Below are 27,030 nucleotides of genomic sequence, written 5' to 3'. Positions count from 1 at the left end.
TCGGTTTGTTGTGGTAATTCTATTTAGAAAACAGAAATCTACTAAAAGGTGGTTTCACTTTTTGCCGGAAAATTCGATGTAAATAGAAATTGACTCAAACGTTATTTTCGCTTGTCACTCCAATTGCTGGCTCTAATAATTAGTAGTAAGAATAAATAACATTCTCTTACAACCCAAAATTGATTATTTTCTTTCGTATTTTACTGGAATCAGCTGAAACTAATACGTGTTGCTTTTTTTTGCAAAAATAACGTCCAATTTAACGCTACATAGCCCGTTAATCATGTTGTAATGATTGGAGGAATGATTGTTACAACCGAATAAACTGCATACCACTCCTGAACGATTTTAAAATAGTATATTGAGGTCAAAACAACGGTTTTGAATCGTGCTATCCATTAAATGGCAAAAGCCGTTTTTAAAATCAATCTGTTTTGTTAATCTAATCGTCCATGGTGCCTATGGTCACGAATGGGTCACTACCTTTGCCGCAAGTGCATATGGCCTGCCAAATCAGGTATTTCGAAGCGAATTTCGACAGCTTCTTCCGTTTGAAACGCTCGTCGATAGTAAACTTGTCCTTAACCGTCCCGGCAACTGCTTGAAATCCGCGTAGATGTAGGTATCATCATCAATAACATAGCGCCGGTATTTCGGCAGAGTTTTCGGGCGCGCATTTTAACAACACATTACTCTGCCTATAAATGCATATATGTTAGCAAGCGAGAGCCGAATCTGATGTAATATTTGGTATTTTTCGAAATATTTTCTAAACAAAGCGGTTAATTTCAATTATAAATTGTAAATTTAAGCTAATCGACTATATTTATTTATGTCCCGATTTGAAAAATTCTACACCATGTATGTTTTTAATCTTTCTTAGCCCTCTGGACGAAACATTGTGAAACATCAAGTCCCGCATCCCGGATTTCGTAGGAAATAAGCAATCAGCGCACTGTTGGTTTTTTACGCGTTGTGTTCGATTTTTTTCCTGCTTCTGACTTGTGGTCCACTGTCATCCGTCCCTGGAAAATTTGGCCAACTTTTGAGACGGTCGAATGATGTATATCCATCAGTTTTCCCAAGGCACGAGCGTCACAATCCAGGATTTTGCATCTGGATGAACAAAACCCTTTCGCGAACGGTTTGCTAATATTATTCATCTCGATCGGAATCCTACTGCACCTGCAAAATTTCGCACAAACAATTCACTCTAAAGAGAGTGCCAGGTTTTCCAGAATAAAAAAATTAAAATATGCCGCAAAAAATCACGACTTTTCCATTCACAAGCTATAAACAATAGACTTGAAAACGAAACTGTTTCAAATTTGATTAATTTCTGCCCAGTAGGGAAGAAGTTACAATTGGTTGTAACTGTAGCAATAATTTTGTGACCTTTACTGAAATAATTTCATTCTTAGAATGGTAAAGCAAGAGATTTTATCAAGCAATTACATATATGCAAAATTCCTTGTCAGACGTGCTATTTGTATGCTAATTTGGTTCAATATGCTTCGAAACACGCGAAATTTACCCATGCGAACTATTTAGTCATGTCAGGATTGCTTAATTTCAATTTGAGTGGGATGCGTGATACGAGCTATCCGAACAGAACGATACTACATAATTCATTTGGAACACCGAATAGTTTGATGCTAATTAGTCATCATTTTTTAATAAATATTGACGATTGTAACAAATTTATTGAATGTTTTATTAATTTGCGTTATTCTAAGGAAAACGTACAATACTCAACATTGTTGAAAGACGCTAACGAAATCCTGTACCAACATATTCCATCCGGCATCATTCCTTGCGAGACAATAACTGGATCGTCCAACTAGAAGATCGTAGTCTGCACCCAACTGCACATACATGTTGACTAATTGTTGACTGAACGTTTGGATGATTCCACTCGATTGACTGAAGAACTGTTGGAGAAGCATTAGAGGGAGAGCAATTTGTTTTTTAAAACGATTGAATTAATATTTAACTTGAAAATGTCGAATAAATTGTCAGGAAAGAACCGAATCATGCTTATCGTAATGGTATAAAGACTGAAAACCTAATCCACACTCCCATGGAGATATATAAATATCGCATTTTGTCAATCTTTCTGTTAATTAGATACACTCAAGTTTTTTTTTTACGCGGTTTTTTTTTGCGCGGTATTTTTTTACGCGGTTTTTTTACGGATTTTGAAATTTACGCGGTTTTCATTTACGCGGATTTTGAAATTTACGCGGTTTTCATTTACGCGGATTTTGAAATTTACGCGGTTTTCATTTACGCGGTTTTTGAAATTTACGCGGTTTTCATTTACGCGGATTTTGGAATTTACGCGGTATCCATCAATGAGGTTCCCTTTATCGCGGATTCTTAAATTTAAGTGGTCTTCATTTACGCGGATTTTGAAATTTACGCGGTTTTCATTTACGCGGATTTTGAAATTTACGCGGTTTTCATTTACGCGGATTTTGAAATTTACGCGGTTTTCATTTACGCGGATTTTGAAATTTACGCGGTTTTCATTTACGCGGATTTTGAAATTTACGCGGTTTTCATTTACGCGGTTTTCATTTACGCGGCTCGTATCCCCCGCGTAAAAAAAACCTGAGTGTGTATAGCTAAATCAACTATTGCAGCATTAAGAGGGCGGTCTTCTTTGCAAGATCGAACAAAGCAAATTTTTCATTACTTAAATTAATAGATAAACTAATTTTTAGGCAATTTCTGAATCCAATTAGAAATATTATCGATAGTCGAACGCATAAAATCGCCAAACAGTAGGTCACTCAAAAAATACATAGTATTACACTCGAATGTTTGGTTGAGAGCATAGCTGTCGATGTTTCTGCAGTATTATGATTTCAATTATTCATCAAGAAATAAACTATTCAGACGTTTCCGAGCCATTGAATGGAGCAGATTTGTTTTGTTTTCACTTTGGTGTTCGATGTATTAATTTTACTACTTGGCTGAAGGTCAGCTCTGGTTCGTTTGGTTTGCCGCCGTTTTGCTGGTGCCGATAGTAAATCCAGCAGTACATTGTTTTCGCTGAAACAGAATAATCCGAATTAGTAAAGATAAGTAACAGATTGATGTCTGTCTACTTCCTTCTTTTTTCTTTATCCCTTGTATACCTTTCATGAATAAAAGCTGCAAGGGGCAGCCCTATAGGGTTGCACGAACTGAAGACGTAGGACTATACTAATTAATGTAAAATATTTATTTTCTTAGTACATTTAGAGTAATAATAAATCAAATATATTTCTTACGAATAGTAAGTTCAGCAACGAATGTTACATATTGAACCAAACCTTCTTGGTTATCAAGTTATTTCATTTGTAGGCGATCGAATCCAATTAAACTTATTTGAGAAGATCTGAAGAAAGAAGACAGAAAACCGTGACCGATATCGGAAACTAAATCTTTATGCACAAGATCAGCTTTTAAAAATTGTAAAAACTTTTCCATTGTGTGTGGTAAAAAACCCGGACCGGTGAAGAAAAATCAAATTTAAGACAAAATAATCACATTTCATGTATAGACCAAGCTTTCTAGTTTTATTTTGCCATCATTTTAGCTTTCCTAAAGTACGTATACAAATGTAGCGAATGCAGTCGTCTTAATCATATATCTGTGCTTTCCATCGATCCGCGTAAATTTGTTGCTAAGAAAGTTTTCGCTTTGCGCAATGAAAGCACAGATTGCCATCATGAAGGTTACGCATGCATCCATTAACAAACAGAGATACCACATTTAAATCTGTGTTTCGGTCAAAAATATCATTTTACTATCTGTGATAACTGAAACAGGAAAAAATCTGCGACAAATTTCCGAAAAATCTGTGAAAAATGCCAATATTTCCAAAAATCTATCAAATTATCTTCAAAATGCCAAAAATCTACTATCTGTTATCAAAAATTGTGAAAAAAAATCTCTGACATTACAGAAAATCTGTGAATATAGTAACCCTGCCAACAAATTAGATATACCTACATTCGCCTCAAACATTGAACCCAAGCGAACAAAGCAAAATGAGTCAACGCGAAAGCGAAAGAGACAAATAGTACCACGGCACTATGTTTGCAAATGGAGCTCGAATGTATAAGCGATTTTGTGTAGGAACAACTGTGTTCGAGAAGTGTACTGGAAACGAACACAAAAGAAAGCATAGCACTGGATAGCGCACCTCCACAATCAGTGTAATGGAATTCTCACTCAGCTACACTGACTTTGAAAACACACTGCGCAGTGATCTGCTCCGCCTGCCGTTCAACAGACAACTGAGCTTGTCCGGCCAAATCCGTTCTTTAAATAGTTGATGATGACGTCATTCATAGAAGCGCCATAGCCATCTTTCCTTTAGACTGTCTTGAAAGGGTATAACCCACTAAGAGTGCGGCAACTACAACTAATTAATCCAATGGAAGTGCTTCTATCAATGACCATGCGGTAGACTTGGGTGCAACGCCCAACTCCTACTTAGCAGAAGGCAAAAGACTCTTCACATTTCCTTTCGATCATGTCCATATGAGCCTGCCTAGTCCTAGTTTTCCGTTCTAAGTTTATAACTGATACACTCTAGAATACCTATCCGTCTTTCAGTTTCATTGCTTTCGTTGTCTCTTAGTCTTAAATTTGCCGAAAATAGCCAACAAAATCGATACAGTAGAACCTTGCGGCAATTGAAACATAGTAATAACTTACGTTTGTGTTGGTGACATAACCAACAGCAAAAAAATTCCCGGAAAATATTACCAAGACTTGAATTGACAATCATTGACTCACCAAAGATATCCCCTTTTATTGACTGAGCTAAAGCCACACAACAATATAACTGCAATGTGGCATACCCGCATACATAAGATTCACTTGAGCGCGAACGATCCAGACGCATTGAGTTGCGGATCATGCATGTATGTGAATAAAGCAGTTACTTTTTTCTGTTCAACACCGTTTCGTGTATAATCGCATAAAAATAATATATGTGAACATATAGATTTTCATCGTTCTTTTCATTTATTTTCAGCGTTTTACTAAACCCAAAACTTGACGAAAATTAAGGCTACTTCGGCTGTATCCAATGGGGAAACAGATCAAGATAACGAAAGCAACTATGTGTAAAAAATCACCCCAGAGACAGGATTCGAACCTGCAACCCTTGGGACTCCGGCCCAACGCACAAACCCCTATGCCATCACTGGGCTATGATGACGTCCAGGAAGCACACAAGATTATCGCATTGGCGGCAGTGATGGTACCACTGCGAGATCACACATAACCGCCGCTGACACCCAAAACATTTGATCTATTTAATTTCCTCGCTAGATACCAAGACCCCGGGATTTTCAATATCATCTGGAGTCCGATTTTTAGTTCATTGCCCATCGTACTTCGGTGGATGATAGAGCTAATGGAGACTGTCGATATTCTGTTCCTTGCCCAGTTAACTGAGGTATGACAAGAGCGAACCCGTCGGTCGAATTGGATAATCAATTCGTTTTTTTGGGTTTTGACGTAGGTGCCAATAGCTCATTTAACCTTCAAAAAGGCAAGCGGGTCTCAGAGGCCTGGCACGTTACAATTTTTTAGTTACAAAAAAATGTGTATGCAGTATAAGCTTGGGCATGGAAATTTTGATAAGTAGCTTTGAAATCTATAACAAAAATAAAGAATTGTGAAATTTTCATCTATGGAGTGATGCGCAGCTATGTTTGAATTTTTTACATGCACAGGCCCGTTTTGCATGCAATATTTACTACGAGTTTTATACATTAATATTTATCTGAAAAAAACATTTTGATGAGTTCATCTTCATATTAGCAGGAATTTTTTCATGTTTTGATTGATTTTATCTTTTTACCTTTTCTTATAAGAAAAAAATCTTGAAGGTTTGAGCGAATTCTATACATTTCTTTCATAAGAAATGTAAAAATAGCATACGATAATGACGTGTGTCATATTTTTTTGGGTAAATACTTTTATTTCACCCACTGTGGTCTACTTGATAATTATTTGGATACAACATAACCTAACTCTGTCGTTATTGTCTATTTTTGTTGCCTATTCTTTGTGTTATAGTTGTCATAATTATTCAAATTGTAGGATATAAAAGCAACAAAAAATTGAAATGGCTATAAGACGATATGCCCATGTTTTCAATCGTCTCAAAGAATCTGAAATAATGGAAGAAATTCGAGCAAATTCAACAGCAGACGATTCCGAAACTGATTTGCAAAGCGAGGAAGAAGATGTGAATGATATTGCTTCCGACGATGAATCTGATGCAGACTCGGAAGAAAAATCTGAATATGTACTCCGGTTATGCATCAGAAAAAATTAATAGCAACCCAGAAACATTTATTGGTCATGTTCAAATGAAATGGAGCTCAGAACCAATCGACAGTCAACGTGATCTTCCGAGTACTCACCTTTTGGAAAAGTTGGCCCTTTTTACATCCATCCCCTTTACGCTGAAATCGGGATTTGCTGCGTGTTCGTACTCATCATCCTGTAATTCCGGAACCGGAAGTCGGATCAATTAGAAATTCAACAGCAGCCAATGGGAATGCTGTACCTTTCATTTGAAACCAAGTTTGTAAAAATCGGTAAAGAATTCGCTGAGAAATAGGTATGACATTATCTTAGAAACTTGGTAAGTTCCCCCCGGGGCATTAGGAACCGCCATAGCTGGCCAATGTGGTCGAAGTGCCTTCAGTGGGTCATTAATGATCTAGACATGCAAAGCCAAGTAATGTTGCACATATTTTAATATACATTGCATCATTAGGACATCATGGTGGTATCAGTTTCTATGGAAATTTGCTGTGTGATTGTACTCTTCAACACGTAACTCCAGAACCGAAAGTCGGATCAATAAAAAAAATCAATAGCGACCGATGGGAAGGCTGTACCTTTCATTTGAGACTAAATTTGTACAAATCGGTCCAGCCACCTCTGAGAAAAATCAGTGAGATTGTTTGCCACACACACATACACATACATACACACACATACAGACATTTTACGATCTCGACGAACTGAGTCGAATGGTATAAGAGATTTGGTCCTGCTGGTCTCGGTTAAAAAGTCGAAATTTCGACCGATTGCAGAACCTTTCTATATGAGAACGGCAAAAAGGAATTTAGACGGGCCTGAGAGGCCCGGCTTGCCTTTTAATGTTAGGATTTTAGCTTGCCTTCACAAGGCTTAAGACAGAATAACGACAGTATGTATTAGCTCCGTCACCCACCGAAGAACGATGGGTAATGAACTAAAAATAAGATACCACACGATAATAAAGACCCCAACCTATCTAGCGGAGAAATAAAATAGATCAAATGTGTTGGGTGGCTGTTGCTAATGCGATAATTATGTGTTCTTCCTGAGACGTGACCATAGCCAAAAGATAGCGTAAGGGTTTGAGCATTGGTCCGGAGTCCCAAGGGTTGCAGGTTCGAATCCTGCCTCTGGGGTGTTTCGTTTAACTCACCATTTCGATCTGTTTTCCACTTACGTTAAAAATCAAACAAACGAATTAATTATTTATGACAAAAATTGACTTCTAACTCCCCCCGACTACTTCGACATTTTAATGAACAGTGATTCATTATGCGAAACTTAGCCAAGTTCCGATTTTAACATGATTCATCTGGATCGTGAAAACGCCTACTTTTGTGGATTAAAAAGTGCTATTCTTTCGATCGAATTAACCTCTCATCGACACCAGGCATTGAAGTATGGTGAAATCCCACGGATGTGATCATACAATTCAAATTGCAATAACTTCCGATTCCGCAATGAAATATTTTCAAATGCGAACAAACAAATAATTCGCCTCCAACTACAACATGTAACAGCCACAAAAGATAACCTGAATAGTGGTCGCCGTGGCAAAGGTTCCCGTACCAGGAAAACATGATAAACATATTTTTTGTTAATTAAGGTTGCATCAAAATCGAAATCATATTTTGATGTCAGCGTCAAATTCGAAACTCATTTTAATTTCAGTTTATGATTGACGAATATGATATCAACCTTCCGGCAGTCGCGCTAGTGCACTGAGTGCACGTTGCTCTGAAAATCTAGCGAAATCGTCTTAGAGCACCAGCGGCTGCTCGTTCAGTGAGCAATAAGCGCGACTTCCGGAGGGTTAAACAGAGTTTACATATTGCTGCGCTTGCATAAAGTGCGTTTCCTTGACATTTTTGGCTTTAATTGCCTTGGCAAAACAAAAAATTGAATGCTTATTTTTTGTTTGTCTAATTGGTTTTAAATTTGTTCTTGCTAATAGCAGAAATGAAATGAGGTACACTCCACTTATTGTGCCTCCTACGATATGGAATCAATTCTTGACTTCCGCTGGCGAATTCCACGCGACCAACTAGGCTGGGTTTGTCCAGATCAAGATAATATTGTTATCGACCTCCTAGTGGACGCCAGCCCCTAATAAACGAAATGTAATTAGGAATCGATAACTCACCGCCGTTATCTGGGCATCCGTTGCAATTCGCGTAGTCACTGGACTGTTGTTGGTGATACCAGCAAGCATTCCGTTCAACAGCTGCAAATAGTACCGCACGTCAGCCTGTATACTGGATGCAACTTTAATTTGAGTGTTGGTAGGTGTTGTCAAATCGAAGTTCGCTCCCGATAGGCAATCTTTCATTGAAACCATCGCTGCAGAATATCCATTGATAAACGATTGAGTGGTCTGTGTTGAAGCGCATGAGATCCCATTGACTTTTTGAAGCATATTTATGCTGATATTTTCAAAGGACTGCGCACCAACGTTCAGCATATTGCTGGCCGATTGCAGAACTTGGTCGCTTAGCTTCGTTCGAATATTGTCCAATTTGGCAAGAATCATCTCAGTCTGCTCGGTGGCATTGTTGATGTAGCTGTTAATCAGCATGGTTACAGCGCTGGAGTCTGTCTCTGCCGATGAACCCAGATAGAGATCGGTAAACGTGTTGATTAGTTTAATGAAGCTATTGGTCAAAGTTTTCACCGGTTGATAAAGCGAGTCAGTCGACGAAGTATAGGTATCAGGAAGCAATGACGCCGTTGCCCATGATTGTCTGACTGTTGTGTCCAGTGTGGAGTAGCTGGAGCTCATTGTTGAGATATATGTTCTAAGATTGGAGTTAGCTAATGCCACGGTCTTTACAAAGAATTGAATAAAGGGTAGAGTGATGGTACTTTCGAATTGATTGAGCTGCCTGATAGTGCTGGAAAATTCAGATAGTAGTGTTTGTGGTAGAGATGCCAGAATGGTGGCTGGAGACACCGAAATTGGATTAGCTGCACGAAGAGCGATTAACTTTGGGTAGATATCGACGTTCAATTTGTGGGAGATATTTTGTAATGCTAGCAACGTGATGGTTAGATCTGGTAGTGTGTTGGAGCTCAGCACTGATGTCCAAAGGGTTCGATCATTTGATGAGAGGAATGTTGTAGCGTTTGCTATCGTTGCATTGATGGTGACAAATAGAGTATCGATGTTTGTGGTTTTGTCAGTAGCAGCAGTTCTGATGGCGGTAAAAACCTGTGTCATTTGGTAGCACAATCCACTGAACGTATTGGAGAAACTTGTCGCTAAGTCGCTTAGAGTTATTGAATTAAAGGTTTCGCTCGTTAAGCTGTTGGCTGTAGAACCAATGGAAGAATATGTCGAAAAAGCCATCACACTGACAGTTAGAATGTCCGTCGAAGGAGCAAAATAAGACGATTCGCCTAAACCAAAAAATGCGGACGATGGCTGAAAAAATGGTTGATAAAAGCTCGTTCGGGTATTGATATAAGTACACTTACACTTACTTGAATCAAAAGACCCAGGAAAAAGAACCAGCACACGTTTGCTTTCTTCATGTTGCTAGAACTCGAAATATACGACTGTGGCGCGCTCGAAACGTGTTACAATTTGAAAGAAAACTTTTCTTGAAAAGCTGTTGCAACTGTGTAAATATTAAATCCCTTCTGTTTAAATTTATCGGTTTGGGTACAATTACAGTGGGAAAGTTTACAAAACAATTTGGTTAAAATTCGTGCAAGAAACAAAATAAGATTGGGCGTGGCATTAAAAACAGGTTTTGGTCATTTTTGTTCTAAGCTGAAATTGCATCCAATTATAAATCTGACCGGAGTAATATAGTTAATTAGCGGTTCACCTTTTCCATTGTCCATACCGATAGTGTGAAGTATGGCACATTAATTAGTATCGTATAATTTGTGATCACGCAACATTGCTACGAAATACTAAAAAAGGTATTCTTTTGATGATCAGTATTAATCTTGTAAAAATGGAATATGTTAACAGTCAATGATCTTGTCAGATTTTTGTTGAGCTTCATATGATTTAAGCGACTTATTGCAGTTAGTTTTCCTAAGCAAGATATAACTGTAATATAGTTTTCAATATATTAAAAAATATATATGTGTCTTCCTTTGCATACTACGTATATATGCTTAAAAAGAAAATATTGATATTTGCCAAAATATTTGTATTCCAGTCGATTTACGCATGTGACAAAATGAATACTTCTGTGGTAGAGACTGTAACTATTTCTAAATAACTACAGGGGTTCAACTCGGTTAATATTCAGGTATCTGAAAAAGGAAAAAATACAGTGTTGTAATATCGATTCAAAAATGATACGAACTCTCTAATGTTTTGTTCAACATAGTGCTGGAAGATGCAACATGAATATTTCATATGCAAAGGAACGAATTTTTGGCTTCGCAGAAGGACATTGGCATCTTTGGCGTTGATCGCAGATCAGTGGAAGATGCATTCTTGCCTTTTCAAAGAGGTCTCAATGACCGATAGGTACACCAAAATATGGTTTTTATTTGGGGTCTTCCTGATAATGGCGATTATTCATATCATTTGCTCGGGTAGCAGCCCAGTCAACTACGAGGAGAATCTGATACATAAAAATCAGACTGCAGAATCGTACAGCCGCATGAACCACGAGTTTACAAGCCGACAGAAAGCTGATAAAAAACGGTAGACTACAGTGGACCTAGCATGTAGCACGAATGCCGAAAGAGAGACTACTCACCAGAAATTATATAATAATCATCGGCAAAACCAGATACCGGACATCCAAGCTTATTACGTTTCCTTAAGCCATCGGCGACAAGGTTCCATAGAAGTGATGACAACACACCACTTTGAGGACATCCGCAGACAGTTATGACATTTTCGTTTTCGACCGTGCACGAGACCGGTGTAGTCGGTGCTATACTCATTCAAATTTGAGTATAAAGTCTGTCTCTTATTTTCCTTATGTTCACTTGATGATGATGATGATGAGAACAGATAATAATTGCTAAGCATTGCGTGTATCCAGTTTGTGGTATATTAATGATTTAATTTGATTTGATTTAAGAAGGAAGGAGGTCAGACTGATCAGTCTAAAGCTCTTTGCCTCCTCATAAGTAACGGGGCATCCTTGAGGAATGAATTTTACAATTATTTCCCTTCACGCTAACGGAATGTATCTTGTTGCAAGACTACAAGTAAGAAGTTTTTTTTCAAAATATGCATGAAGTGTTCATATACTATACTTCATATATATCATGTACTACAATTTTTCTGAACATACTATTGAAATAAATCTTACCATTATTTTACAAAAATGTATAGTTCGTGGGGATCGCGTACTGATACACAAGGATGCACTGCTAGGCTCCATGCAAAACTGAGTCAGACATCACATCGCTAAAAGTTTAATAACTTCTTTTAACAAAGTCATGTTGACTAGCAGTCTTCGGCTAAGTTGTAGACAATTAAATTATCTATCTTATTTTTACTTACAGTGATTATACGAGGTGTTGGTCAGCAGAGGGTTAAATCATGCAAGACGGTGTACTTGTGATCAAATAATGATTGTTCGAGCTCATTGGGTACGAACCAGTTTCCCAACTTATACGTAATACCGTCAGAGCTGCGAGTAACATCTAACACCTCTTCACTAACAGGTTGTGCAAATTATGGGCGATTTCCTGTAATTATTATATGGAGAATTATGCTAATTAAATATTCCATCAACTTTGTGCCTCTCAAATTGATATCTGAGCAGGGAGTTGGTACGATAAAATTTGACATATTGTGATATATAGAGACGGAGCAGTAAGCTAAAACGTTACGTAATATGTTGTTACTGAAAGAAAACAAATTTAAAACGATTTGTTGCGTACTAGGGAGGGAAGGGGGAAGCAATTTATGACAATTTGTTACATGGGGAGAGGGGGAGTTAATTTTGGTTATTGTTTGCGTTATGTAATTTATATCCCAATAGTTCAGTGAGAGACGCTGCAGAAATAAACTGGATTTAAGCAAAAATTTTGTGCAAGTAGCAAAATACGTGAAGGACACGTGCAAAGTCCAAAAGACACTGAACCACGATGAACGGCACACTACCACGATAAATCACTCTTTTTCTTCACTGCTCGTCATAAGTTCGACGTCTCTGACGATGTTGGAAAGCAGAAGATGTCTAAGTTGGCCAGAAAAATCCATGATTTGGCCGGCAATTTGCTCGTAGAGAAAGTAAAGCACCCATTTCGAGACAATCGAAATGATCAATGACAGGTGTACTTAAAAGAATGCTTCCGAAAGCATCTACCTTAACTCCTGAGCTCTCACGATGGCGCTTCCGTTTTCTGGTCTGATTTAGCCCTGTGCCATTAATAGTAAGGTGTGCTGGAATAGTAAAAGCCTTAGAAGGCTATTCTCCTGAAAGCACCGAATTGCGGTCACAAACACAAGTTGTACAACGACATTATCAACAGTGCTAAGAAAAAGATACGTGTATTTATATGTGTCAGTGTATAACATTGAATGAAACGAGCATAAGAAATGTTTAGTTTTATTCCCTGAAGGTTTGAAAACGATCGGTTGAATTATGACGAACTTTTTCTCGTCATGCAATTTGATTCAGTACATTCTTTAGTTGCAATTCACTCACGGATTGAGTTCCTTACCTGAACCACAAATGGTTTCCAAATTTGTGACTACTGTGCACTAATGAATGACAAAGAAATCTCATTTGCGGCATTTCTCCACGTAGAAGGAGCTTTCGATAATGCATCTCATAGTTCACACTTGTAAACGTCACTGACTATAAAAACAAATAAGGGATGCCCTCAAGGCAGATTTCTATCACCCTTATTGTGGTCATTAGTTATAGACGAGCTTTTGAAATCATTAACTGAAATGGGATACGAAGTGATTGGATTTGCAGATGATGTAATCCTCGTAAGGGGAAAATGTGATTATGTTATCTCCAATAGAATGCAATCGGCACTGAACTTCACCTCGAAGTGGTGTAAAAAGGAGGGTCTGAACATAAATCCCTTCAAAACCATCATAATCCCATTTACTCGAAAAAGGAAATATTAACACTTTCGCTCAACGGAACAGTAATTGAAATGTCCTCTGAGGTAAAGTATCTGGGATTGATACTAGATAAAAAACTAAACTAGAATGAGCTCATTGAGCAGGTTATTTTAAGCAAGGCAACTAGTGCTCTTTGGGTGTGCAGTAAAAATTGGGGTCTCAGACCAAGTATGGTTGCCTGGTTATACTCTACAATAGTCGAACCAAGATATCCTTCGCTAGTTTGGTGGCCTAAACAAAAGAAACTTAAACTTCAAAGGCTTGCTTGTGGAGCGATAACCGGTGCCATGCGAAGTACACCATCGACAGCATTAGATGCAATGTTGCATCTCCTTCCGCTACATCAGGTGATACAACTTGAGGCGGAAAAAAGCGCACCGTCATAAACAATTATTATCTGGAAATTAAACAGGACATCTTGCGGTTCTAAAAGATTTTCCTATAAATAACCTCGTCATTGCAAATGAAGATTGGTTGCATGCGATGCCGAACTTCGAAACTACTTACAAAATTATGGAGCCTGAACGGTCAACCTGGGAAGGGGCCCTAGTCTCCGCCCAGGCTCAGTAATTTTCTTCACAGATGGGTCAAAAATGTATCATTTGACAGGATCTGATATAACAGGACAAGAAATAAACGCTAGTATCTCCATGGGATACTGGCCGACAGTGTTTCAAACAGAAATATATGCCATTCTAGAATGCATTTACGTATGTCTGAAAAGAAAATACCGGCATGCAAATATCTGTATTTTTTCAGATATTCAGGCTGCGCTCAACGCACTAAGGGCTCTTACGTGTCGCTCAAAACTAGGATGGGAGTGTATTCTTGTACTCGGACAGGGAACGAAAAAGCCGATGAGCTAGCAAGAAGAGAGTTTGTGCATTGATACAACGCAGACTAAGAGTCCTCGGTTAGGGAACATTGGAGCCTTTTGATATTTGGACTGCAAATCCCAAGCAGGTAATAAACTTCATACGAAGTGGAGTGCTTAACTGGGAAGAGTGTGTATCTCAACAACAATTACTCATCAATAGTGATATATCATAGTATATAGTACACTTAGTATATAGTACACTTAGATTAAGAAAGAAGCATACCACAATAGATCTAAATACTCGTTGCAGTGGTTCGTCACAAAAAATGAATGTCAAAATCACAAGCTGCATCCAGTACCCCAAAACCAACATTCAGCACCATCAGTGAGAAATCAACTATGAAGGATGGGGGGGGGGGGGGTTCACACTCGTGACTCGTAAGGTCAATAAGCTATAAAGACCAACTGATCGCAAACATGAAAGCAGAAACCATGATGTGTACGATAACGAAAGAGATATGATTGATTTCCAAAATGCAGTCGAGGAAATTAATATTCTTCCGCCACGAAAAAAGGTCACGGCACGCAATGACAATATAGTTTCTTTATTTTTAGTTTTTACATCTTGTAAAAATATAACAGACCCACGACAGCGTTAAACTAAAGTATTGATTCGTGTCAAATAAACGAATAAAAAACAAAATGAAAAGGTCGTAATTTTGTTGAAAAATTGCACTAATGTAAAAACAAAATGTGTCGATGAATTTCGAACTATTTTCAATCAATTAGATCAGATCCGAAGATCGCATCGAGCATGTTGAAAACCAACCCAAACAGTGATATCCCCCGACACGGAAGATATGTTTGCTGATGAGCAGCATATCGGAATCTAAATTTGGTTTCGGCTAACAAACCAATGCGTAGCAATATGCTATATTCATATCTACGAAAAAAATTAGATAAAACCATTCTGTGTATGACGAGCACAATACCTCGATTTAGTAAGTCGGGGAATTTGCATTTCGACCTCTTCTCATCAGTCGAATTGCCACCAGATAGACGCTAAATCCAAAAGTTGAAACACTACTTGTGCCTACAACCAACCCAAATAAGCGTAAATTGAATTTGATAATAAAATATTGAAAAATCGTACATTATGTCCCATTTCAAAACGCAAACTACCGATGTTCATTTATATTTTTGGGGGACCGGCTAACCACTTGTTCAATCAAAGATACGATTGGACAGAAACAGGCAAGGCATAACAATCTGCTGATGGAGTTTTTCAGTTGCTATTAGAACCTTTTTCAGTTACCTATGAGAATGATATTACATTTGAGTTTATATTTAGTAGCTGTCGCTACGGTATACATGGACAAGGAACATTTTTCCATAAACTCGAATCTAATTTTTATTTTATTTTTCAGATCGTCAAGGCAGAACCTTTCTTTGGACTTAAAATTCAAGGAGGATTTAAAACTGAAACAGATATCTCTACAGCTGCCCTAGCAATAATTGCACCATTTGTCCAACTGAAACAAACCATAACAACGTTCAACAACAGTTATCCACTCAGCACGCCTCTACTGAACGATGCCGCCGATGGAGTGAACTTCTTATACAATGGAGCTGTAAATGAAATACAGTTCTATACCAATCTTCTGGGAAACTCTGCCGTTGATAGCAAATCAAATTCGACCGCACTATTCGAGGATATTAAAACTGCTCTGGCTGTGGCACAGGAATTTGTCCGGAATACTCCGTCGGAATTGACAAAAATTAGCGCATTTTCCACCAGCGCAGGGACCGCCCTAACTGAAGCATTTACATTTGTTGGAAGTGTTTTGAATGATATGTCGGATGCACTGACCACCTTTGAAGAAGCCATCATCGCCGTGGATGGAAACACACCAATCACATCGTCGTCGATTTATAAAATCTTGAACAAATATCAGCTAGCAAACTTGATCGGTGAAATCGATTTCCTACAATCACAGATGGACATTATACGAGCCAAAATATCGAACACGGTTTCGTTGATATCGACCTCTGAAGGTCTGATGAAATCATTCATAGTTAAACTGACAACCGCTTTCGCCGCCCTAGATGCTCCGCTGTCTAACACATACAGTACCATCACAAAATCGTCGAATGCGTTTCAACAACAATTGTCCGATACACTCAATCAATTGACCAGTGCCACTAGCAAATTCAACGATAAGATAAAAACATTCACCGATGACATCATAGGGGCGAACGCAACCAAAATCATCAGCACCACTACCGAGTTCACTGATTTCTATAAATACTTTCTGGACACTCTGATGCCCAACTCGGAGGAAAAGTTCAATAGCGTGGCATACATGGTTACGGATTCAGTTCAATCGGCCGGTCGCGACATTTTGTTCAACTCCTATCAAATGTTGAACAATGCGATACAGAATCTGCCTGCGGCGTCTACATGTGCTACGAAATATTTGAATCCACTGGTGCAGTCTCTGTCCAACAACATACCGACATTTAGTACTTGTTTAAACTTCGTTAATTCACAAACCGTGGCATCAGATCAAGCAGCAGTGTTAAAAAGCCTACTTGCAGATCGTTTGTATTATGTTAGTTTGTGGTCCAACACGATTTCTGGACTTTCTTCGAAAAGTGATGCCAGTAGTCGAAACACAGCTGTTCTTAAGCTTCTAGCGGTACAATCTATTCTCGACTTTTTTTTTCAAATTTGTACAAAATAACTGAGTTTTGCAACTTTTTCCCTCACAGAAAACCCCTGCATCGAATGTCGACGTGCATCAACCAGCCTTGGCAGACACTTACAGCATCTTCGCACAGATAGTATCGAACTTCAACGCCCTGCAGAACCGCGTTATCATGTGTTTGACCCTGAAAAGTGCCGACTTTTCGGCATTGATCATCGCCGCATCCAATAGCTATTTTGGATGCATCCGCAGTAGTTAGATTGGCGTGGAAGGATTGCATTAAATATTGGGCAGACGAATGTCCGGCCGAAGGTCGTTTCTGGTGTCGAATAATTCCAATGTAATAAATTTTTGATAGGGTTTGTCAGTAAACGTGGGTATAAACATGGAAAAGGTAATTTGTCTTTGTTTTATTCGATCGATCGGTGGTGATAAGGGCCAAATGAAGATAAATACTGAACCGTTACAGAAACGGTATCAGTTTGTTGATGGCTGGTAGCTGATAGCGAGGAAATAGTGTTTACGAGTGTATGATAAATGAACCATTTTAATGATACTAGTACAAGAGTGGGACTAACAAGCTTAGATACAAAATGCATGATATGATGTACGTAAATTCTGTCATTATAGTGTAATGGATTGATGAAGGTATTATGTTGGTGAGGACACGCAATAATAGTTTCTATTCTAGAACCAACCACTTAAGAAACACTCACAGGGGTGGCAATACTGTCAGAATCTGTTTTGTTTAGAATAAAACTTTATTAGAAACAAAATGTTATAAATTTATTGTGGTTTAAAGATATAACAAGGGTTTTGCGAAAATTTGACTTTTGGACTTGATATTTGCTATCAACCCACTAGAGAGTGTATTTTTTTAGTTATTTTTCAAATAAGAATTTTTAAAAACATTTCAGAACATTCTGAAACAATGGTTCTCAAGTTCGTACAATTCGGTTTATTCGTTTTAGTTTTATTCCTTGGATTCATTCTGATCAGTTTATTCATTTCATGTATTTCATTCGTGCTATTCATTTAACTTGGATTATAACTATTTTCATTTTATGCATTTTATTAATTTTTCGCAGTTCATGCATTTTATGCATTTCACCCGAATTATTAAATTGACACAAATTGATTTATTCTTTTAATTTTATAACTGTTTAATGTGGCATAATTTTTCATTTTAATCATTAAATTAATTTTGTTTTTTAATTCATTTTAGCAATTCTATTCATTTATTTAGTTTACTGGTTTCATTTATTTTATCTGTGATATTTATTTGCTTTATTTATATTTTATTTTATTCATTTTTATTATTTTATTCATCATGTTCATTTTTTTATTTTTCTTCATTTCATTCAGTTTATTATTTTTCCCAGTTCCTGTTCAGTCATATATTTTTTAATTCGTTTATTTGACAGCTGTAGCTTACCGGAGCCGTGGATCTTTTATATGTTTACAAATGTAAAAATAAAAATATAAACAAATATTGTACAAGTATTGGATCTCGTGCGAGCAACTCTTTATTTCGAGCGGCGATCTTCTTTCGTAGGGTCTGCTGGCATACTACGTCAGGAGGTCATTTAATTCCCTTTTTATTTTCACGTCCAGGTTAAAGCTGCCTTGGTGCCCGCTTTCATGTTTTCCCTTGTTTATTGCACTTATTGTCTACCTGTGTAAATCCGTCATTATTGTTATTGCCTTCCTTGCCGATGTTGCTTACAGTTGATTATGAGGTGCTGGGTGTTTCTTTTACGGTTGTCATTATGGTCGGGAATCAAAATAAAAGGCGATTTTTTTCGTGAATAATAGAAATTTGCGTTAAAAATGAGTTAAAAAACCCCTTAATTGAAAAATTATCTCAAAAACTGAAGGTAGGGTTTTTGTATTTTTAGCATAGAATGTGTATGCAAAGTTTCAAAAAAAAAATCGGGTAAGTAGTTTTTGAATGGCAGTTAACATCGAAAATCATGCTTTTTTCCAGAGACGTTCTACAAAAAGCTTCATCACCGAGTCGTTTGTCGATATTTTCCAAAGAAGTATTACAGAATGTTATTGAAATTATAAATATAATTTGGACAAAAGTTTTGATCAATTCGAATCATGCAAAATTCTAAAAAGAATCACAAAAAAGTGTTTTTTTTTCACACTGAAACAACACCCCTCCCCCCCCCCCCCCCTTATTCCAACGTTGTCACTTTCATCCACGTGTTTTAAGTTGTTCTGCAAAACGAAACGCTCGGCTTGTGCTAACGTGTTGAATTATATTAACACTGCATTGCGAAGATGATGATACTGAAGGTACAAGACTTCTGTAATTCTAAGTTTCAACCAATTTGATAACTTTTTACATTGTCTTATTTTATATTTAATGAGCTGTACTAATTTGATTTATTTATCTATGAAACTATGTCGTGCGCTTTTGTATACGAACCAGGTGCAAAAATGAATTGAATAAATGAAAAAACACAATTGCACCACTACGTGGATTAAAACAGATGTTTAATATTGGTGTAGAATGCGATTCGAACATAGATGTTTCACTTTTAAAATATAGCTCAACATTTTATCGCCATTTTAAATGAATTCGAAGTTATTATCATTTTCATCGACTTGCTTCAACAATTCCAATAGTTAAGAACCATAATTCGATTTTTTTTTTTAACAAAACCTAAGCATAAAAACGCGTTCATGTAATCAACAAAATTTTCGGCCTTTTATTTTGCATTGTAAAATAAGTTGGTACAACAAATATATTTTATTTATGTCGACTCAAGTGACATAATCCACACCCTAGTATAGCTTAATTCGGTCCCGGTTGCAAATCGCTGGTCTATATGCAGGAAACATCTCATATATGTATTCAATAACAACACCGAAAACAGTGAAAAGAACTACATTAAAAGTGAACGTTTACTATATGGGAGATTCGTAGATTTTTTTTATTCAATTCGTTTATTTGTCAATTTTTTACACTTTGAATCTCTAGTCAATTTTTTACACTTTGAAAACACTAGGGGATTAAATATTTAACTACTATCATTACTTATTTTATAATGAAACTAAAAAAATTTTGCGGCTATCTTATACATATACAAGAGGGGACTACGCAATACAACAAAGCGGCTATGACAGACAGCCTCCCGCACCACATTGCAACAAGAGACTCAAAACCCCAAACGACGAACCCATCGGCTTTGCCAGGTGACAATATTTCAACATACCCGCTCAGGTTCCTGGGTAGTCGCGACCCGACAGCGCGGACGCTACACTCTTACTGGAACTGACGGACAACCTACGACGCCCAGGAATCACCGGAAGAGAGACGCTCAAGGGACTTAGCGCCTATTCCTCTAAGGACATTTTTGGACCTAAGGCAAACTCAAATTTTACTATGATAGAGTATTCTCCACAAATACCTTCAATCTGCACATTTCATCTAAGCACCACCGACAAATTTAAAATCGAAACTGGGGACACAACTCCATAGAACAACCTGAAACATTGGGGACCTCTCATCAAAAGCACAAATGGCTGAACCACTAATTGTAGAACAACACAGACACAATGAACCGCACCGCGAACCAGGAGCGCAAAACATTCCAAAAACAAAAAGATCCAACTCAGAATCTAGTGTTACAACACCATCCATCCAATGAAACATCCACGGCCTACGTACCCACCGAAACGAACTGCAAATCCCACTAACCATGTATCAGCCAACAGTAGTCTGCCTACAGGAAACTAATGCAGAAGTACACAACAGCACAGCCAATTACATCGGAAGATCCTATCACCTTCTATTAGAACATTGTTCCACCCACGGCAGACAAGGGGTAGGATTAGCGGTTAAGGATGGCACTGCGTTCGAACGAATACAAATAAACACCAACATACAGACCGTGGCCTCAGTATATCTGCCACCAAGATACAAAAATGCTGCTGATAACTTGAAACACCTATTGAAAGAACTCCCGAAATCGCTTATCCTCTTAGGTGGTCTGAACGCCCACCACTCCGCTTGGGGTAGTCGGTTGACAAAACTGAGGCACAGAAAAGAGGCAATTCGATTCTGAAAATAAAGCATGGTAGTATTAAACGACGGATCTTACACTCAAGTCGATCCATTCACCGGCAGCATGCAAGGGTTGGATTTATCAATCTGTTCAACCTCCATATCAGGCAATTTTATCTGGAAAACACTTCCAGATTGCGCAGACAGTGACCACTTCCCCATAGAAATTAACATGGGGCGACGACGAAGATGGATCTACGAAAGAGCAAACTGGGATTTGTACGAAAAACTAACCAGCAGCTCCATTCGTCCCGGACAGATAATTAGAGTCGAAGACTTCACTAGAAAAGTGATAGGCGAAGGCCGAAGCCAGTATCCCTCGAACCAGTGGTAAGCCAGGACCCAAAGCAGTGGTCTGCTGGAACGCCGAGGTAGAACAAGCAGTCAAAATTCGAAGAATGAAATTACGTGCTATCCGTCGCATTACGGACGGTGACCTCAGCAAAGTGGCAGCTTTCCAGTCTTTCCACGAAGCCCGATCTGCCTGCCGCAAAATCATCGTGGAAGCTAAACAGAAAAGCTGGGAAGATCTAGTACAGAGCATCAACCCCGAGAGCCCCTCAACACAGGTATGGAATCGGATTAATCAGCTCCAGGGTAAAAGGCGCTCTAACACGGTCATTCCCAGTGGTATTACCAATAATGCGCAGGTGGTGGCGGATGCATTCGCAGAGAAATACCAGAAAAAAAGCAAACGCAAACTACAATGAAAAGCTTCGTAAGAAGAAAGCCGCACTGATCAATACATTACCAAAATCAAGTCGACCGAACCTATTTAAACGCTTCAATGCAGATTTCTGTATGGACGAGCTGATGTGGTGGAGCATCAACAGGACCTAATAATGTCGGATATCCCTTACTGCAACGACTCTCTTTCTCCATTAAAGTAGTTTTACTAGAATTGTTTAACCAGATGTGGGACTCTGGCACCTTCCCGAACCAGTGGAAAGAGGGAATGGTAATCTCGATTCCAAAACCGGAGGGAGACCGCTGCAGTCCAGTCGCTTATCGCCCCATCACTCTCCTGAGTTGCATAGGCAAATTATTCGAACGCCTAGTGAATCGTTCTCTAATTGATGAACAAGAAGACAATGAAAGACTGGATCGTCGCCAACATGCGTTTCGCCCGGGAAGAGGTGTCGAGTCCCATCTAGCTCAGATGGAATCGTTTATCGGTATTAATGGTAATCAGCATGCCGAGATAGTCTCCCTCGACATATCCAAACCGTACGATACGACCTGGAGACCTACTATTCTCTGAACTCTCGCAAGCTGGAAAATTTCTGGCCGATTATTTAACATCCTATCAAGCTTCCTATCTGATAGAACCTTTAGGGTACCTTTCAGGGTATGTTGATGCGGTTGTCTATTGGGCCGTAAATGTTGGTTTCGAAATTGCACCATCAAAATCTGAGCTACTTCACATCTGCAACATAAGGCATCGCAAGCGCGGCCGGGCCATCAATATAAATACGACTCCGATTCCCTGTTTAAGGAAGATGAGAATATTAGGAGGGCTTGTGGACTCCAAACTCAACTATTTGCAGCATTTCACAGCCATCAAGAACAGTTGTACAAAAAGAATCCTGTGGATTTTGGGCTCACGATTAAAAGAAGTAGCCGATCAACGCTTTTGTCAGTCGGTTTGGCACTAGTCGTCTCTAAGCTATTTTCCGGACTATATCTCACTAGCAGCAACCATGAGGCGATGGAAAGAATGCTTGGTCCAGTATACAAAGAAGTGATATGCCAGGCCTCAGGTGCCTTCCGAACTAGTCCAGCATACTCAGTATCCTCAATTATGGTTGAAGCAGGCTGCCTGCTCTTCAGACTATTGCTAGTTCAGCGACTACTGCAGCTAGTAATACGTTTCACAGAAAAAATGCTGACGTGGCGGAATATCCAGTAGCCAAAAGATCAGTAGAACTTTTCCACCGAACCACTGGATATTCTGTGCCAAAACATGCATTTTTCGTAGACTTACTGATAGGGAGTGGTATAGCCAAACAACAAAAATCCACGACGAAATACGAAGAAACGTCCAAGCCGGTTCATCCTGTCAGATAGCCGTACCAAGGTTCCAGGACTTCATAAACAACCACTACGCTACGCAGGTCTAGTGACAAACAGGGAAAAAATCTGCTATACTCTACCGGGACCCTGCAGCGTATTCTCAGCCGAGGTATATGCACTGGCTGCTGCTGCTTCAATGACCAACGAACATGACGAGATAATCATCCTCCGCTGAGGTCGCTGCACTTGAAGGACGAAAAATCACGCTCAGCTGGATTCCAGGACATGCAGGTATTTCCGGTAATGTAGAAGCGGATAGTCTTGCGAACGAAGGAAGAACTGGAAACCCAATGAACATTCCAATTCCTTCTCAAGATGTCGTATGCTTCATCAGGTAGAAAATATGGGACGCTTGGCAAAGTGAATGGAACCGCACTCCATCGTTTTTGAGACTGATAAAACCGAACGTAGGAAAAATGTAAATAGAAAATATGCATCGTAACAGCGCACAGAGGAGTAACTGGGGTCGAATCCTGGCCAAAACTATTTATTGCGGCTATTGCTATTATTATGCCTTAATATGAACTACAAATAGAAAATAACTGGTTTTTGGGACTATTTGGCATCTATCCACTTACCAGTGCAGGGGTCATTTTTCTAGATCCTCCCGAATACTAGTATTTTCGAGGTGATCTTTGTGAATAGTTTTTTTTTCACTGCACGAACAGTTGGTTAGTGGAAAAGGAAAAAGAAAAAGGATACCTGTGCACATATTCATAAAGATTCATTTTGCCAAACATAGTTTTTCACCCTACAGCATTTTGGCGTACCTCAAATTAGTAAAAATATCAATATTTTCAAATCGCTTGGAATTTGTAGATCGGAAAAGATCGGAAGAGATTGAATGTTTTTTGAATAGTCGGAATCTTGTTTTGTAATGTTGTTTCAGTAACTTTGCCGGATCTTGCCGTATAATGTAACTTTTTTATCAAATTTGGAATAACTTGTTTAAAAAAAGGCGTTTTTAAAGCTGGTCCAACAAACAGCAACACTACTATTTTCGGTTATTTATAAGCGGAGGTTATACAAATAGTTGTGTTCTATTACGTTTGTTATAATATTGTCTTATTTAATACAGTCATCATCATTTGAAAGCGATTTTGCTGGATATATAATAAAAAATGATTAACAACCCTTAAAATATCACCATTTTGCATCCATGCAAAAAATATTTAGCAATTTTTGGCATACCCTTTATTTTGCCACAATATGCAGTATGCTTTTAAGTATCTAAAATTTTTTTGGTTATTGGCCAAGAATTTGTTCTAGTTACTCCTCTGTGCAGCGCACCCTAATTAGACTCAAAATCGGACATACTCGTTTTAGCCACTCATACATAATGCTAACACAAACCCCACCGAACTGCTGTTACTGCGGAATTTCAATAACAGTGAAGCATATTCTAGTGGACTACCGAGGATATGTTCAGATTTGACAACAGTGCACTATCAATGGAACAGTTACGGAAATCTTAGCGAACTACGGCAACAGATAGAAGGCAGTACTACGCTTCATTAAAAAAAAGAAGCTCGAGATTTGAGCGACAAATGTGTCTCTATCCCCATCTATACCTTCCTATTCTTTCCATTGACACGAGTGCCACAACCGTGGTAAAATATCATAAACAAAAAAATAATATAATATACATAAGAATAGGAGGGTATTTGTAGATTTTTTAGTTTTAACTCAGTGTTACCCCCAATCAATGATTCGGCCATTGCGTCATCGAAACGAAATAACGAACCACGTATTGCAAACGGGGGTAAACTGTAATACGCAATGAGCTAATATTTGAATTCCACGCGTCACTTTTATGGCTTTTATTTTGTTGTTCTTGAAAACTAAAGATAGCAGTCGGCAGTTCTGTGCCACTCAGTACTGCAGATTGGTTATGGAACACCCCCACCTACTTATAATATAATGTATGAAACCGTTTCGTTACCATACAAACATAAACTGGATAGATTACCCTTTCCGTAATCAATGAGTCAAACAGATTTGAAAAGAAGCAGTTTCGGTTTTTGTTTTGAAAAACGACTCCGTTCGTAAGTTAAAGTTGAGCAAATTAACATTATTGTAACCTGTCCACTGTTTTGGTGTATTTTGCCAATCAAAGTCGATTCAAAATTAAACATCGCCACGAAAGGGTTATTCTGAATAATATATTTCATTCACTTTCGCTTCAAGTGCTTTCGCTAATTAGTATGAAGTGATAATAGCGCTTTCATGTGGAATTACCAGGACTTTATTAGGTTGTTAGTACGAAGTTTTTTATGGTAGCTTTAAACCGTTAAGCGGCATGTTGTTATTAAAAAAAGCAATTCTGACACTGGCAAACGTTGCAGAAAATCCCCATTCGAAAATGCTACAGGAAGTTCCACGTTAGCTCGACGATAAAATGCGCCTGATGGTACGGTGGGAACACGCCACTTAAAACATTTGTGTTAGACCTGACGTGGAGCTGATAAGATACGAAGATAAGCGATATACGCACAGACAATCGGGAGTTAGTTTGTTAGATAGCAGCTTATCTACCCGCTGAAATCGGGTTGAGCTAGCCAACGACCGATTAATTGGCTGGGATATAAAATGCCGCTTTTTGCGGAAATGATTTTATCTATACATCTAAACTCAGAACAGCGAGTCAGCGTTGTGCAACATGGTTAAGTCAAATCCAATTTTATCAGGCAGTATCGCTTCAATAACCGATCATACAAATCTGTCATTATTTCCTGTTGAAACATTTTTGCCAGTATGTCTAGATGTGCAACGAAATCATAGATGTAATTATCCATGGCTACTTGTCATACTTTACAGGTTAACGCTCTGATTTAGTTCTGCTAAAACCCGGTAGTGTTTATGGTAAACACATGATCATTTTGCGTTCTATATCGGCATTAATTGACGCGTGGTATGTTTCCTCGCGAGATGCTTGAAAAATTCATTTCAATGTCATTGAGCCGCTACACATTGTACGCATGTCTGTATGTATAGCTTCGTTTGTTAACGACCACGAGCAAGCACGTGAACGTTGTCGATCGATCGGGTTATTCGTTCATTCATGTGTCAACCTTCATCGCGAACTCTATAAATCAAATCAATGGTCAGTCCATGTTATTTGATCGTTTCATGGTCCTTTTATTTGCTATTTAAATAAGTGAAGGAATTAATTGATAGTAAATCAGCAAAACTAAGACGATGGGAAAAATAGTTTTAATAACATGACAAAGAATATATACCGACGGAGTTGTACAGAGAGCAATTCAGACTTTAGATCGTTGTATATTCCGATTCCACTGGATCTCCGGATGAACGATAAATAATCTCCTCGTAAAATAATCGCTGAAAAAATCATGTGATGCAAACAACTGAGTAAAGCCATGTCAAGTGATCCTCGAATTTTTCGCAAAATCACCGATTTTCATGAGGTATATTTTATTGCATAGGGATTATGGTGAATAGCTTTTGGTATAAATATTTCGTTAAAACTCCCTTTTTTCTTGGAGATATTAACCCTTAAACTTTCTTGTATAATAAAATTGTAAATTTTATATCTCAAAAACTACTGAAGATAATTGAATGAATTTTTGTACACTTATAGAATGATATTAACACTATCTCACAAAAATATATCTATTGTATAATCGAGTAAATAACGGTACTTTGCATCTATTTAAAAATTTCAATTGCATTTTTTCTTGTGTTCTTCACGCTAAAATTTTTCAGGAAATATATCAAATTACGCAGCAATCCTTTACCTTCAAAAATCTGTATTGATAATTTTTCATTTTTGTTCCTATCGAAAGTTATGGATGATTTTGTAACGGTGTGTTCCTTAAACGCATGGCCCACTTTGATGCAGCCCGCGAACACTTACATATTGGCAACGCCGCACGTCCTAATGCGCATCGCTTTGGAAAAGTGTATCTCATGTCCAAAATTG

General features: G+C 38.2%; 3 protein-coding genes across 4 annotated transcripts in view; 1 reads left to right on the top strand and 2 right to left on the bottom strand.

Annotated features, from left to right (window-relative positions):
• LOC131694898 (phospholipid-transporting ATPase VD-like) overlaps positions 1 to 27,030 on the bottom strand; it is a 198,760-nt gene that overhangs the window by 39,357 nt on the left and 132,373 nt on the right. The gene's annotated exons all lie outside the window — the stretch shown is intronic.
• Positions 1,745 to 9,915, bottom strand: LOC131694900 (uncharacterized). Its single transcript, XM_058983417.1, has 3 exons — positions 9,826 to 9,915; positions 8,489 to 9,766; positions 1,745 to 1,931 (listed from the first exon to the last, which is right to left on the bottom strand). Exons 1-3 carry the CDS (start codon positions 9,874 to 9,876, stop codon positions 1,752 to 1,754), a joined length of 1,509 nt encoding a protein of 502 aa, XP_058839400.1. The 5' UTR covers positions 9,877 to 9,915; the 3' UTR covers positions 1,745 to 1,751.
• Positions 15,534 to 17,224, top strand: LOC131694899 (uncharacterized). The gene is made up of 3 exons (XM_058983416.1): positions 15,534 to 15,593; positions 15,656 to 16,927; positions 17,001 to 17,224. The coding sequence occupies exons 1-3, from the start codon at positions 15,546 to 15,548 to the stop codon at positions 17,193 to 17,195; spliced, it is 1,515 nt and encodes a 504-aa protein (XP_058839399.1). The 5' UTR covers positions 15,534 to 15,545; the 3' UTR covers positions 17,196 to 17,224.

Source organism: Topomyia yanbarensis, unplaced genomic scaffold (assembly GCF_030247195.1).
Source record: "Topomyia yanbarensis strain Yona2022 unplaced genomic scaffold, ASM3024719v1 HiC_scaffold_19, whole genome shotgun sequence".
In the NCBI taxonomy this organism is placed as follows: domain Eukaryota; kingdom Metazoa; phylum Arthropoda; class Insecta; order Diptera; family Culicidae; genus Topomyia; species Topomyia yanbarensis.
This window is presented reverse-complemented; position numbering and strand designations above follow the sequence as displayed.